The sequence below is a fragment of the Vipera ursinii genome (genome assembly GCF_947247035.1).
Source record: "Vipera ursinii genome assembly, chromosome: 10".
Lineage (NCBI taxonomy): Eukaryota > Metazoa > Chordata > Lepidosauria > Squamata > Viperidae > Vipera > Vipera ursinii.
The window spans coordinates 3,260,583-3,273,212 of NC_139520.1; the positions used below are offsets into that span (position 1 = coordinate 3,260,583).

A 12,630-nucleotide genomic window follows, 5' to 3' on the forward strand; every position below is an offset into this window, starting at 1 on the left:
ATTCTGACGAGCCAAGTCAGTGGGGGAAGCCAGATTCACTTAACAACCGGGTTACTAACTTAACAACTGCAGTGATTCACTTAACAAATGTGGCAAGAAAGGTTGTAAAATGGGGCAAAACTCACTTAAAAACGTCTCACTTAGCAACAGAAATTCTGGGTTCAATTGTGGTCATAAGTCAAGGACTACCTGTATGATAAAATGTGCTAAAATTTTTGGCTATAATATACAAATAGACTAATGGGAAAATATGTGGTTGAAGGGATTGACATTTACATTATGTTCTAGCCTTAAAGGGAACTTTTATAAAATGATGTATTGTTGGTATTCGTGATCAGAGAAATTGCCTAGAGTCTACAAAAGTATTTTGAATCTTTGCTGGAAACTGGAACAACGTGAAAGGACAAGTTATCATATTTGGTGGACATGTAAAAAAAGCAAAACATTTTGGATACAAATACATGCATCAATTTAGAAGTTTTTAAAGGTTAAAGTACTTTTGGAACTGGAGACTTTGGGTCTCTGACAAGCCATAGAAAATCGTCACAGGATTTTGTTTTTATAAATGATCATTGCAGTGAGACTATTATATGTTCAAAAGTGAAAAGACTCGACACAAACTACAACAGAGGAATAGTTGGTGAGGATGACGGAACTTGCTGAGATGGCTAAATTACTGGTTTGATTACAGAAAAAACAATGTCTACATTTATGACCACCTGGAAACCTCTTATAGACTTTTTGCATGAAACAGAAAAAAAAGCATGATTTGTGATATTGAAGATTAGGGGGAAAAAAGAATAATAGAAAAAGAGGGAGGGTTGTCCTCATAAATTTTGTGCTCGTACTTATGTTTGCTGCAAAGGAAATTGGAAGCTTCTTGCTATTTGTTTTTACAACACTGCCTCCCTCCATTAGTTTTTATGTCTTTTGTAAACTTTCAATAGAAAAATTATACAAAAAAATTATTCCAACCTTACCATGTCTGCCAAGAGCTGCCAGCAGCCTGTTTTAGAGTGATTTCCTCCATTAGGGAGAGCTGGGCTGGAGGACCATCTACAGGGCTGTGGTGAGGAGTTTTCATTTGCAGGGAGTCCTTGACTTACGACCATTTGTTTAATAACTGTTCAAAGTTATGTACTTGTACTTATGACTGTTGCACCACTCTTGAAGTCAATTTGGGCACTTGGCAACCCCTCACATTTATGACCAATTGCAGTGTCCTGCAATCACATGATTGAGATTTGCAACCTTTTTTTGCCAATTTCTAACAAAAAACAGCAATAGCACTTTGACTTATATACCACTTCACCGTGCTTTACAGCCCTCTCTAAGCGGTTTACAAATGTCAGCATATTTGCCCCCAACAATCTGGGTCCTCTTCATTTTACTAACCTCAGAAGGATGGAAGGTTGAGTCAACCTTGAGCCGGCCAGGACTCTGCAGGCTGTGGGCAGAGTCAGCCTGTAGTACCTCATTCTAATCACTGTGCCGCCATGGCAAAAAATGCCCTTGGGAAAGCTGGGTTTGCTTAACGATTGCTGAAAAAAACGTTGTAAAATTGGGTGTGGCTCAACTTACAGTCACCATGACTTATGATGAAAATTCTGGTCTCAAATGTGTCCTGAGTCAAGGACCACTGTTTGGTGGCTAAAGTTGCTCAAATACATTTGGAGGTTCAAGTGAGTTGACTGAGGTACAGGCTGGTGAGGTTATCTGGACTGAGTTCGGTCTTGTGACAACTGAGGACATGGACAAAATCCTCCAATATATGAGCCCAGCCACCTGTCTAGCAACCAGGGAATTGGGCCCATACGGAGATATCAGGACGTTTAAGGCAATGCTGTTTTTCTGCCTCTGAAGAGGAGGCCTCTTCCTCAGTAGGAGTTTTGTATTTGGATTTAAACTTTTTAAAATAAAATAAAAATTGAACAAGAAAAAAAGAGGCTATTGCTAAGACAATCCCTCCCCCATTCTGGGTAATTATAGGTCAATTTCTAATCTTCCCTTTTGGCTAGAAATTGCAGAGGATCTTGGAGGAAATAGATTGTCTAGATCTGTTACTGTTAAATAGGTTTGTGCTGGTTGTGCTTGTCAATGATGTGTGGTGGAACTGGGATGGGGGTGGTGCATCTCTCTGTGGTGCCTCAGGGTTCAGTGCTTGCTCCCCCTTTGTTTAACATCTAATGAAGCTGCTGGATGAGATCATCTGTCAATACGCTAATGATACCCAGCTGTACATCACAACCCTGGATTGGGCAGCTGAAACTGTTGTACTGACTTATGATCTGGAGGCTGGTTGGGTCTGGATGGGGTAGAACTGTCACGGATCCCATCCCGGACCCTTCTCCAGACCCTCAGAGGAGGAAGTTGAGTTTAAATTGGCAGAGGAAAGTGCAGAGCCAAGTATTGGTCAGGATCGGGCCTCGGAGTGTGCTAGCCTGAGGGAGCAGCCTCAGCTGGATCAATCGGATAAGCAACAGGTGGAGGCTGAGTGAGGTGAAACACAGCTGTAGCAAGTTGGCCAGGAGGCTTCAGGTGAGGACCGGGAGCATCTGCCGCCCATTAGCAATAAGGTAGTGGAGTCCACACTCCTCCTGATCCAAGGACACGTAGGGCAGAGAGAAGACAGGCACAATGTCGGTCAGCTAGACTATTCATAAGGAGGCAACCTTGCCTGTCATGAAGGGCTGCGCCAGCATTGCCTACTAAATACCGCCCTGAGGACTTTTTGTGTTTTGCTGGAGCAACATGGCCAGTTCTGAGCCTTGTGTGTTTGTCCTGTGTATCCTGAGCCATTTGACTCCTGGACTGCTTTCCTTGATTTTGTGTGTGCCTGTTGGACTTGGTTACCCAGTGACTCTTGCTGTGCTGAGCTCAGAGTCTGGACCTGTGCAATGGGGGTACTTTCTGAGGACCTGTTTGGGGGGTGGGGTTGAATAGACACCTATAGACTTTTGCTATTTGTGTGTGTGTGTGGGGGGGAAGCAGGCAGTACAAGAACAGACTTTGGGTCAATTCTGAAAAGACCGAGTGGCAGTAGCTGTTTTGCCTTCTAGGCTATGGACATCTCCACTGCTGTCCTTGGATAGGGTTGCCCTTCTCCATTCAAGATACTGTAATGCATTACCTGAAGGTCCTCTACAATTCTAATCTCCTGCTTGAATGGCAACTGTGGGCAGGGAGGTATTGTACAGGTCTGTTTTGTGTAATGATTGTACAATTTCCTTGACCAGGAAACCCTTCAGATGGTCACTCAGGCCCTGATCACCTCACAGTACACTACAGCAATAGGCTCTACTTCGGGCTGGCCTTCAAAACTAACCAGAAGCTGCAGCTGGTACAACATTCAGTGTTTTGAATCCCCACTGCTGCATGAGCTGCCGAGCTTGCCAGTTGGCTTCTGGGTGCAGTTCAGGTTACCTATACCGCCTGTCTCCAATTGCTTCAGCCTGCCTGGTACATCAGGGCAGAGGGGGTGTGCACCAGGTCTCTTCAACTCAGCTGTTGCCATCTTGTCCTCTGAAGCATTTCTTTGTCATGCCCCCCCATCTGGAATAGCCTCCCCCCCCGGAGATATTGCCTGAATAATGCCCATCTCTTAGACTTTTGGAATAAGGCCTGGCTCTGTTCCCACGTCTGGGCTTAATGTGCTTTTTATATGCGGATGGGGATCCTCTCATATTTTTGTGTTGCTTTATGGCTGTTTTGATCAGGGCTGTCCCTTTTTGTAGGTTTTAACTGTTTTACTGTTTGGGAGTTTTGTGAGGCTTCCAGAGTTTTCACAACAAATATGATTAAATTAAAATGTTCCTAAGCATTGTGGTGCCAAAGTGATGAAGTGTGCCCTGTGAGGTGTTAATGCAAATTCCATCCCTCTGAATTTGTTTTGTGATGTTCCAAGCAAAACAGAAGGGGTGAAGCTTGGGATTGTTACATTGTGAGACGTACTTTATCAGCCTTCCCACCCGGCCAACCTCATACAGACACCTATGGGAGGACTGGAGATTGATGGGAATATGAATGACAGATCAAGTAATTTAACCTTCTGGTGTCATGAAGCTCATTCATGAAGCGTATGTATTTGTATAAACGTCTGTTCCACAAAATTGCATAGGGGGAGCTCCATGAGGCTGCAACCAATAGCTCACCTCCACTTAATAAAGGTCCTCAAAAGGCTTTGAGTAATTAAACATTAGATAATCCATATAATAGAAATCATAACTACGCTGCCTTTGAGAAGGAGAAAGCCGTGTAAAATATTGTTGTGTGATCTGAGTGGTTGTCCTCTCTTCATTGGAATGTCTGTCTTTGAACCTGGGAAAAGTCAAGTTCTGTGGCGCATTTATCAAATGGAGGAAAAAGTTAGCATCTTCTTCCATGGTTTCAAATTTCCCAATGAAGTCATAGTCCACTAGGCAAGGACTGCAGAGCCTGTTGATGTGATCCCAGTGGATGTCCATGCCAACCGGCCGGTGCACATCGAGAAGATACTGAACGAACTCTTTGAACTCTACCCCAGAGCCTGTCCTCAGAGCCTCCTTGGTGGCATTGGGGCGATACTTTGAAATAATGGGCCTGCCAAAGACAGGATGGTAATAATTGTTTGGATGCTCAAACTTGTCTCGAAATGCCGACACTAACTTCTCGAAAGGTTCACGAACAAAGAGCATCTTAGTGTAAGTACTGAGCCTGTAGTTGATTCCTTTGAGATCAAAACCATCCAGCTTCTTCAGATAATTCCCATAATGCACAGTATTGTGCTGAATAACCCTGGTTGAGGAGGCCAGTCCATTAAGAACCATGAGCACTCTCTTCCAGTTGGAGCAGCCGGCTTTAGGGACTTCACAATACAAAATTCGATATTTATCTTCAACAAATATCCTGGAAACATGATAAGGGGTGATGACTCTTTTGTTGTTGCTCTTGTACTTGGAGCACGTTTCTCTCATGATGTGTTTTCTCTCTCTCTGGACCTCGTAGAGGCTTCTCCACTTCAGCTCCTCTTTCGCCTCAGCTTTCAGGATGGGCAGGCTGTGGAAGGAGCCATTAACCGCAATCCGGAGGGGGCTTCTTCTGAGGACAAATTTCCTCCTTCGTTGATTGGCAGAATCCGCACCCGAACCTTTCCGCTGTCGGTCTTGAATCCCTGCTAAAGCCTTCCGGGCCTGGCCTGAGCTTCGAGGTTTCACGGACTCATCTCGCACGGGGTGTAAAGAGGCCCTCTGGTTTGCCGTCGGAAAGGAATCACCGCCATTTTCCTGAGTCTTCCCACCCCGATTGTTGCTCGATGCACCTTCCTAATGGAAGAGAAGAACCAGGGCGTTACTAAAGGAGGCAGCAGTCATCACAGCCATCAGCTGGCAGAGGTTAAGGATGCCAGTGACTCGCGCCATTTTAGTTTAGCCAAACTCGGCAGGCAGCACATTGCTTTACACACAGCGCTGAGGCTGCGGTAATGTCTTTTTTTTTTAACCTTCTGCTTTCGAACGTGTTGTTATTAATATAGACATCCGTTCTAGAGCTAAATCTGGGAACCCTGCAAGGAAACAGCTTTAATATTTTCAAATCTTAGTGTCTATGAAGTTTCTCAGTCATCCAGGTCACAGCTGTATCAAAAGTGGTTTTTATTTTTGAAAAGAGGCCATTTATGTTAACACTGAGCAGCTCTCTCTCAAGAGAGGAGGGGGAGGAGGGATAAGACACCCCCTGCCCCCAATTTACAAGGGCTGTTCCAAGAAGATTCCACACCTCTGATTCTGGTGACCCCGAGATCACAGAGAAAACCCCAAGTAAAGCCTTAAGACCAGTTGCCTGAAAACACAACCGTTCCACTCCCCCCACCCTGTCAGAGCCTATCGCTCCCCCTCCCACCAACTAATCTCAGCTGTCAATAACTCTCCTTCCATCTCCCTCAGCATTCAATACAACTGATGAAGCTTCCAGGATAGAAGCAAAACATCTTGTTTTCCTCAAAAAATCAGCCCAGTTGCCTTTGCAAAAATAAAAACCACTTTTGTTTCAAACCTTAGATGCAAATAGAGTTGACATTTTCATTTTGGAAGACTTGGCCTTCAGATTGCAGGATGTGGGGGGGAGAGCAAATGCTGGAAGACGGCAGCCCTGGTTCTGTTTTAAAGCCCCACCCGCCTTGTATGTTTGGTGAAAGGGGCGATGCCACGCTGCCATCCTGGAGATTTTTCCCCCCTCCACGCAGATGCCCACACTTTCAAGGCTGAACTTCGAGGGACTTATAGAAGACATATAGATAACAGTTCTATCTATACTGCAGAGTTTTCACTTTTCTGCTAAATTAGAATGATTCCCAGTTTATAGGCCCACTGAGGCCATGTCAAGGAAGGGACTTTGATTGTGTGATTGAACTACTAGCACAGATGATTTGATTGTATGGCCAAAGTTGCCTCCTAATTTTGATACCTCCCTCCTCTCTCCCCCAAGACAGCCCTGTGTTTGTTCTAGACAGCTTGGCCAAAACTCTGTCCAGTCTCTGTTAATCAAAGAATGGTTGTGTTTGCACAACACATCGAACCAGCCTAAAATGGGATAATTTGTAGGTTTGCTTGGTTGTGATGTTCTTGTTGGTTATTTGGGTTTACTGTACACTTAGTGTCGCAACCAGTAACTCAAGCTGCTCACTATTGAACAATAGAGATTTATTTAGATATTGGATTGACATGGCTGCATAATTCACAAAAATGCAATTCTGCAGCATGCAGCAATAAAAGCCGAGTATAACAATTTCCATTTCTTTCAGACATAGGTTTGTAATTATGGCATGTCAAGCTTGTTTCTGAATTTCTCAGTTGTGTGAATAAGGCAAACTACTATAATATTTGCCAACTTGAGGACACTTTTAGGATTAAAACGTGTATATATGCAGATTTCTCCTGCCATTCTCATTTTCCCTTGCAATTTAAAACTTAAGGTTTCTGGAATATGCATGCATTTCTGTTCATATTTTTCATATGTGCATTTGTGTATGCTTATGCATACACACTTGGAATATTGCATCCGGTTTTGGTAGCCATGATATAAAAAAGATGTTGAGACTCTGGAAAGAGTGCAGAGAAGAGCAACAAAGATGTTTAGGAGACTGGAGGCTAAACCATATAAGGAACATTTGCTGGAATTGGGTATGTCTAGTTTAATGAAGAGAAGGACGAGGGGTGCCAGTGTTCCAATATCTCAGGGGCTGCCCCAAAGAAGAGGGAGTCAAGCTATCCTCCAAAGCACCTGAGGGCAGGACAAGAAGCAACAGATGGAAACTAATCAAAGAGAGAAGCAACTTAGAACTAAGGGGAAATTTGCTGATGGTGAGAAGAACAGTGGAACAGAAGTTGTGGGTGCTCCATCACTGGAGGCTTTTAAGAAAAGAGTGGACAGCCACTTGTCTGAAGTCGTGTAGGGTCTCCAACTTGAGCAGCAAGTTGGACTGAAGACCTCCAAGGTCCCTTCCAACTCTGTTATTCCATTTTACATGTATATCTATCTCTCTGTCTGGTTATCTAACTTTTGATGAATTGCATTGCGAAATTCAGAAAAATGCAAAATTTGATAGTTAATTAGAAGAACTGATGGCAACCAGTGGCACTTCAATTTTACCACATTTACATTTCAGATGTGTATCCCGCTGCCCCTGGCAACTCCCCTCACCCCAGCAAACACCAGGGCTCTCCCTCGCAATTAGATAAATCACAGGGGGAAGGAGGGACTTTGAATTATTCCAGCTGATTCCCAAACGCGGGACTCAAGTTTCCCTGCCCCTCTTCAGAAGAGTCCTAGGGGTCTGCAAAGAGCAAAGTGACAGTAGGGGGGGAGCATTATCCCCAATGCCTTTTCATTCAGAACGAACTGGGAGATCTGAAGAAGTTTTTGATTAGCCAGACTTGATGCAAAATGTGGTTATGTGCAATATTTCTTGCGAACGTGCATCCGATTTATCCAGTCTAAGCAACTTCCCCCCAAAAGTATATTTCAAAAAATATATTTGAAGGGCCTAATAAATTGAGAGGAGGTAATGAGGTAATTTGCATTCAAGGAAACATCCTTCCCTCTTCAGGCTGTCTTCCTTTCACTCAGCCTTCCCCACGGATTTCAGAAAGAAAAGGAAAGGAAAAGGTGGCTTACTCTTTTAGCTTCCTGAGTTCCCTTGCCATATCTCATTCCTAAAGAAAGAAAAGACAAAGGGTGGTCAAAAGTGGGATCTGCATAAAAGGATCTGCATTCACTTTCCTGCTTTATCTAGTGTGGTGCTTCCCACTACAGCTAGTCCTCGACTTACAACAGTTCATTTAGTCACATTGGCGCTGAAAAAAAGAAAAGAATTATGAGCGTTTTTCACACTTACAACCGTTGCAGCATCCCCGTGGTCACATGATCACAATTCATACACTTGGCAACTGGCACGTACTTATGACAGTTGCAGAGTCCCGGAAGTCGTGATCCCCTTTTGCAACCTTCGGACAAGCAAAGTCAATGGGGAAGCCAGATTCACTTAACAACATTGTGACTAACTGGAGCGATTCACTTAACAACTGTGGAAAGAAAGGTCATAAAATGAAGCAAAATTGTGGGTGTGGGTGAAGGACTATGTGAATTAAGGGCTTTTTGCTGCCCCCGCCCCTTCCTTTTCTACTTCCACACACTTCAATATTCTGGCCTTAATCCTCACTCTCCCTGCTGGGCTGGCTTCCAAAGGGGACATTCCAGGCCAAGAGGATGGAGGCAGAGAACAGAAAACAAATCCATAATGATACCAATCTGGAACTTCGCAGGGTTTATTTTTCTTGTGAATTACACATTTAGGAAGGTCTAAACAGGCAGCTTGCTTAGTATAATCAGCTGCTTCAATGGGAGGCATCTGAGCTTCTTTCCTTCTTCGGAAACAGTTATCCAGTTCTGCCTTCTGTCTTTTTTCCCCCCTAAATGCCAACTTGCACATAGTGCTCTACAGCCGTTCACTTATTCAAGAAAATTCTTAATGGTGCAATTGTCAATCTAGCTTACAGTTAAGTACGTTGCATGAACTTCTCCAAAGCATCTCTGCTCCAACCAGGTGGATTCATTCCTCATGTCTTCGCTGCTGCTCCAGGGGCTTTGTCTGTGCCTGTTTAAGGCTGAAGAAAGGGGAGAGGGGACCACAAAGAATGCCTCCTCTGCATGTGCTTCCCAATTATGCTCCAGATGTTGCCCAGGGGCTGCTTCATCCATTGGCCGTATCCCCCACTACCAAGGTATAAAAATAAAATAAAAATACTAGGTCCTGTGACTCAAAAAAGAATCTGTTTTGAAGCAGCTGTAAGCAATTGATTCAGTTGTATTACTTCATCTCACGATTTTAATCAATTGAAGAGAGTGAAGATGTGCAGTGCAGAATCTGCCCAAAGAATCAAAATGAATTTGGATGCCTCTGATACAACTTGATGGTTCAGCTTGAAGTCCTGATTCAATTCAGGAAGTCAGTTCAATTTGGGGATTTGATCAAATGCCCTTAAAATTGAATTGACTTTTGAGAGAGCTCTAAAAACAGGTTTGGTATATATACTAATTCACCATCTTCACTATATTAGGTCTTATCTCGCTGCAATTAGGGAGGCGAGGTCTAACCACTTCGCCACCCTTATTGCGTCCGCAGATAATCGCCCGGCCGCCCTGTTTAGGGTGACTCGCTCCCTCCTAAATCAGGAGGTGAGGGAGGATCCCTTGCAGGGACGTGCCGAGGAGTTTAACCAACATCTGTCGGACAAAATCGCTCGGATTCGGACCGGTTTGGACTCTGACTGGGCAGAGTCTGACGATCAGGACACGGGTGGTCTTGTCGATACCATCTGGGAGGAGTTTGATTCTGTAACTCCGGAGGAAGTGGACAGGATCATGGGGAGGCTGAGCACCACCACATGTTTACTGGACCCGTGCCCTTCCTGGCTGGTTTATGCAGCCCGGGAGAGGACACGCAGCTGGTTCCAGGCAGTTATATCGGCCTCTTTGAGTGAGGGTATCTTCCCCGCCGTCTTGAAGGAGGCGGTGGTGAGGCCTCTCCTCAAGAAGCCTGTCCTGGACCCGGCTGTATTGAACAACTTTCGTCCTGTCTCCAACCTTCGCTTTCTTGCGAAGGTTGTTGAGAGTGTGGTGGCGCATCAGCTCCCTTTGGTCCTGGATGAAGCGGATTATCTAGACCCGTACCAATCGGGTTTCAGGCCCAGGCACAGCACGGAGACGGCATTGGTCGCGCTGGTGAATGATCTCTGGAGGGCTCGGGACAGGGGGCATTCCTCTGTCCTAGTCCTATTAGACCTCTCGGCGGCTTTCGATACCATCGACCATGGTATCTTGCTGCGGTGTCTCAGGGGATTGGGAGTGGGAGGCACAGTTTTACAGTGGTTCTCCTCCTATCTCTTGGGACGTTCGCAGTCGGTGTTGGCAGGGGGGCAGAGGTCGACCGCGAGGTCTCTCATTTGTGGAGTTCCTCAGGGGTCGGTCCTCTCGCCTCTCCTGTTCAACATCTACATGAAGCCGCTGGGTGAGATCATTCGTGGCTTTGGAGTTGGGTATCATCAGTACGCTGATGATACCCAACTTTTCTTTTCGACCCCAAACCACCCCAGTGATGCCCTCAACGTGATGTCCCGTTGCCTGGAGGCGGTTCGGGTCTGGATGGGGAGGAACAGACTCCAGCTCAACCCCGACAAGACTGAGTGGCTTTGCATACCTTCGTCCCGGGTTTATTCGGACATTCCATCTCTAGTTATGGGGGGTGAACTATTACCCCCCGTAGATAGGGCTCGCAACTTGGGGGTCCTCCTAGATTCACGGCTCACTTTGGAAGACCATATAGGAGCCGTGACTAGGGGGGCCTTCGCACAGGTTCGCCTGGTGCGTCAGTTGCGGCCCTATCTTAGCCGGGACGATTTATGCACGGTCACTCATGCGCTCGTGTCCTCTCGTCTGGACTACTGCAACGCTCTCTACATGGGGCTGCCCTTGAGGACTACTCGGAAGCTCCAACTGGTACAGAATGCAGCCGCGAGAGTGGTGTTGGGAGTCTCCCGATACTCCCACGTTACGCCTCTGCTCCGTGAGCTGCATTGGTTGCCAGTTGTCTTCCGGGTGAGATTCAAGGTACTGGTAACGGTATTTAAAGCACTCCATGGCATGGGGCCGGAGTACCTCAGGGAACATCTGCTGCCGGCATCAAGCTCCCTGCGCCCTGTGCGTTCCCACAGAGAGGGCCTCCTCAGGGTGCCACCGATCAGAGAATGTCGATTGGTGGCCCCCAGGGGGAGATCCTTCTCTGTGGGCGCTCCGGAGCTGTGGAATCAGCTACCGGTTGAGCTCCGGATGGCGCCCGATCTTCGCTCCTTTCGTCGCGATCTCAAGACATTTCTGTTTGTACAAGCCGGCCTAGCCTGAGGGGGAGTGTTGGGGTTATTTTATTTTTCGTTTTTTAACTTTTTTGGGGTTTTTTAGTGTTGTATTTATATTGTTTTTAACTAGGGCAATTTGTTTAATCTTTTTTTTAATGTTTGTATTCACTATTTTATTCTGCCCTGTGAACCGCCCTGAGTCCTCAGGGAGAAGGGCGGTATATAAATGTTATTAAATTAAATTAAAATTAAATTAATTCACTCATTGAGGTCCGTCGTTAAACACTTGGGAGTAAACGTAATAGCTGCAATGATGGAAGACATGTCCTTTTATAGATTTCTTAATTTTTCAAGAAACAGACCAAGTGTAAGAATCAATGGGTAATTTTTTTCAATAGAGGAAGTGAAAATGGTTTCCCTCAAGGATCCGTACTGGAATTAGAGCTTTTTAAAAAGCGTTTAACTTAGGTGATGAACATGGAATTGGTCATACTTGCAGATGACATCAAATAGTTCACGGTGATGAAGGCCACAGGAAATTCTACCAAACAAACACTTTAAATCAGCTCAATGGATTATGAGCAGTGGTGAGATTCAGCCAGTTCACACCACTTTGGCAGAACCAGTAGCTAATTTTTTGTTGCCCAGACCCAGAATGGACTTCCGGAAGCAGTATCCACACAGAGAACTGGTTGTTCACATATTTGAATCGCACCACTGATTATGAGCTATCTGTAACGGAACAGGAAAAGGATCTTGGGACCCACTCAGTGTGGGCAGATGGGAAAAAGCAAACCCACCCTAAGGATTCTTTGGAAGGAGACTGGAAATGAAACTGCCAGTGCTGTAAAATCTTTATTCAGATCCATGGCACGTCCATATCTGGAATGTTTTGTGACACTCTTGTGGATACAATACAGGTAGTATTCAACGTATGATCACAATTGAGCCCAGAAGTTCTGTTGTTAAGCGAAACATTTGTTAAGTGAATTTTGCCCCATTTTATGACCTTTCTTGCCCCAGTTGCTAAGTGAATCGCTGCAGTTGTTAGTGACACAGTTGTTAAGTGAGCGTGGCGTTCTTGATTCTTTGTTCTGATATTTAACCCAACTGGTGCAGCATTTTCCTTTAATTTTCTTTTAGGGCTCCAGCCAGCAAAAATGGAAGTTGCTATTCACAACCCTGGAAAAATCTGCCTGGATTTTGTCCATCTCCATTCACCCCCTTGATGTAGAGAGCTTCATGC

The 12,630-nt window shown here is 45.2% G+C and overlaps 1 protein-coding gene across 1 annotated transcript in view; it reads right to left on the reverse strand.

The window, feature by feature from the left end:
• Positions 1 to 4,120: 4,120 nt before the first annotated feature.
• The window catches only part of CHST8 (carbohydrate sulfotransferase 8), a 336,401-nt gene continuing 327,891 nt past the window's right edge, over positions 4,121 to 12,630 (reverse strand). The window contains exons 3-4 of the mRNA XM_083370702.1: positions 8,149 to 8,186; positions 4,121 to 5,300 (exon numbers count right to left, since the gene is read on the reverse strand). Of these exons, the coding sequence (XP_083226828.1) occupies positions 4,158 to 5,300; positions 8,149 to 8,186 (1,181 nt within the window). The 3' untranslated portion in view covers positions 4,121 to 4,157. The remainder of the gene's footprint in view (positions 5,301 to 8,148; positions 8,187 to 12,630) is intronic.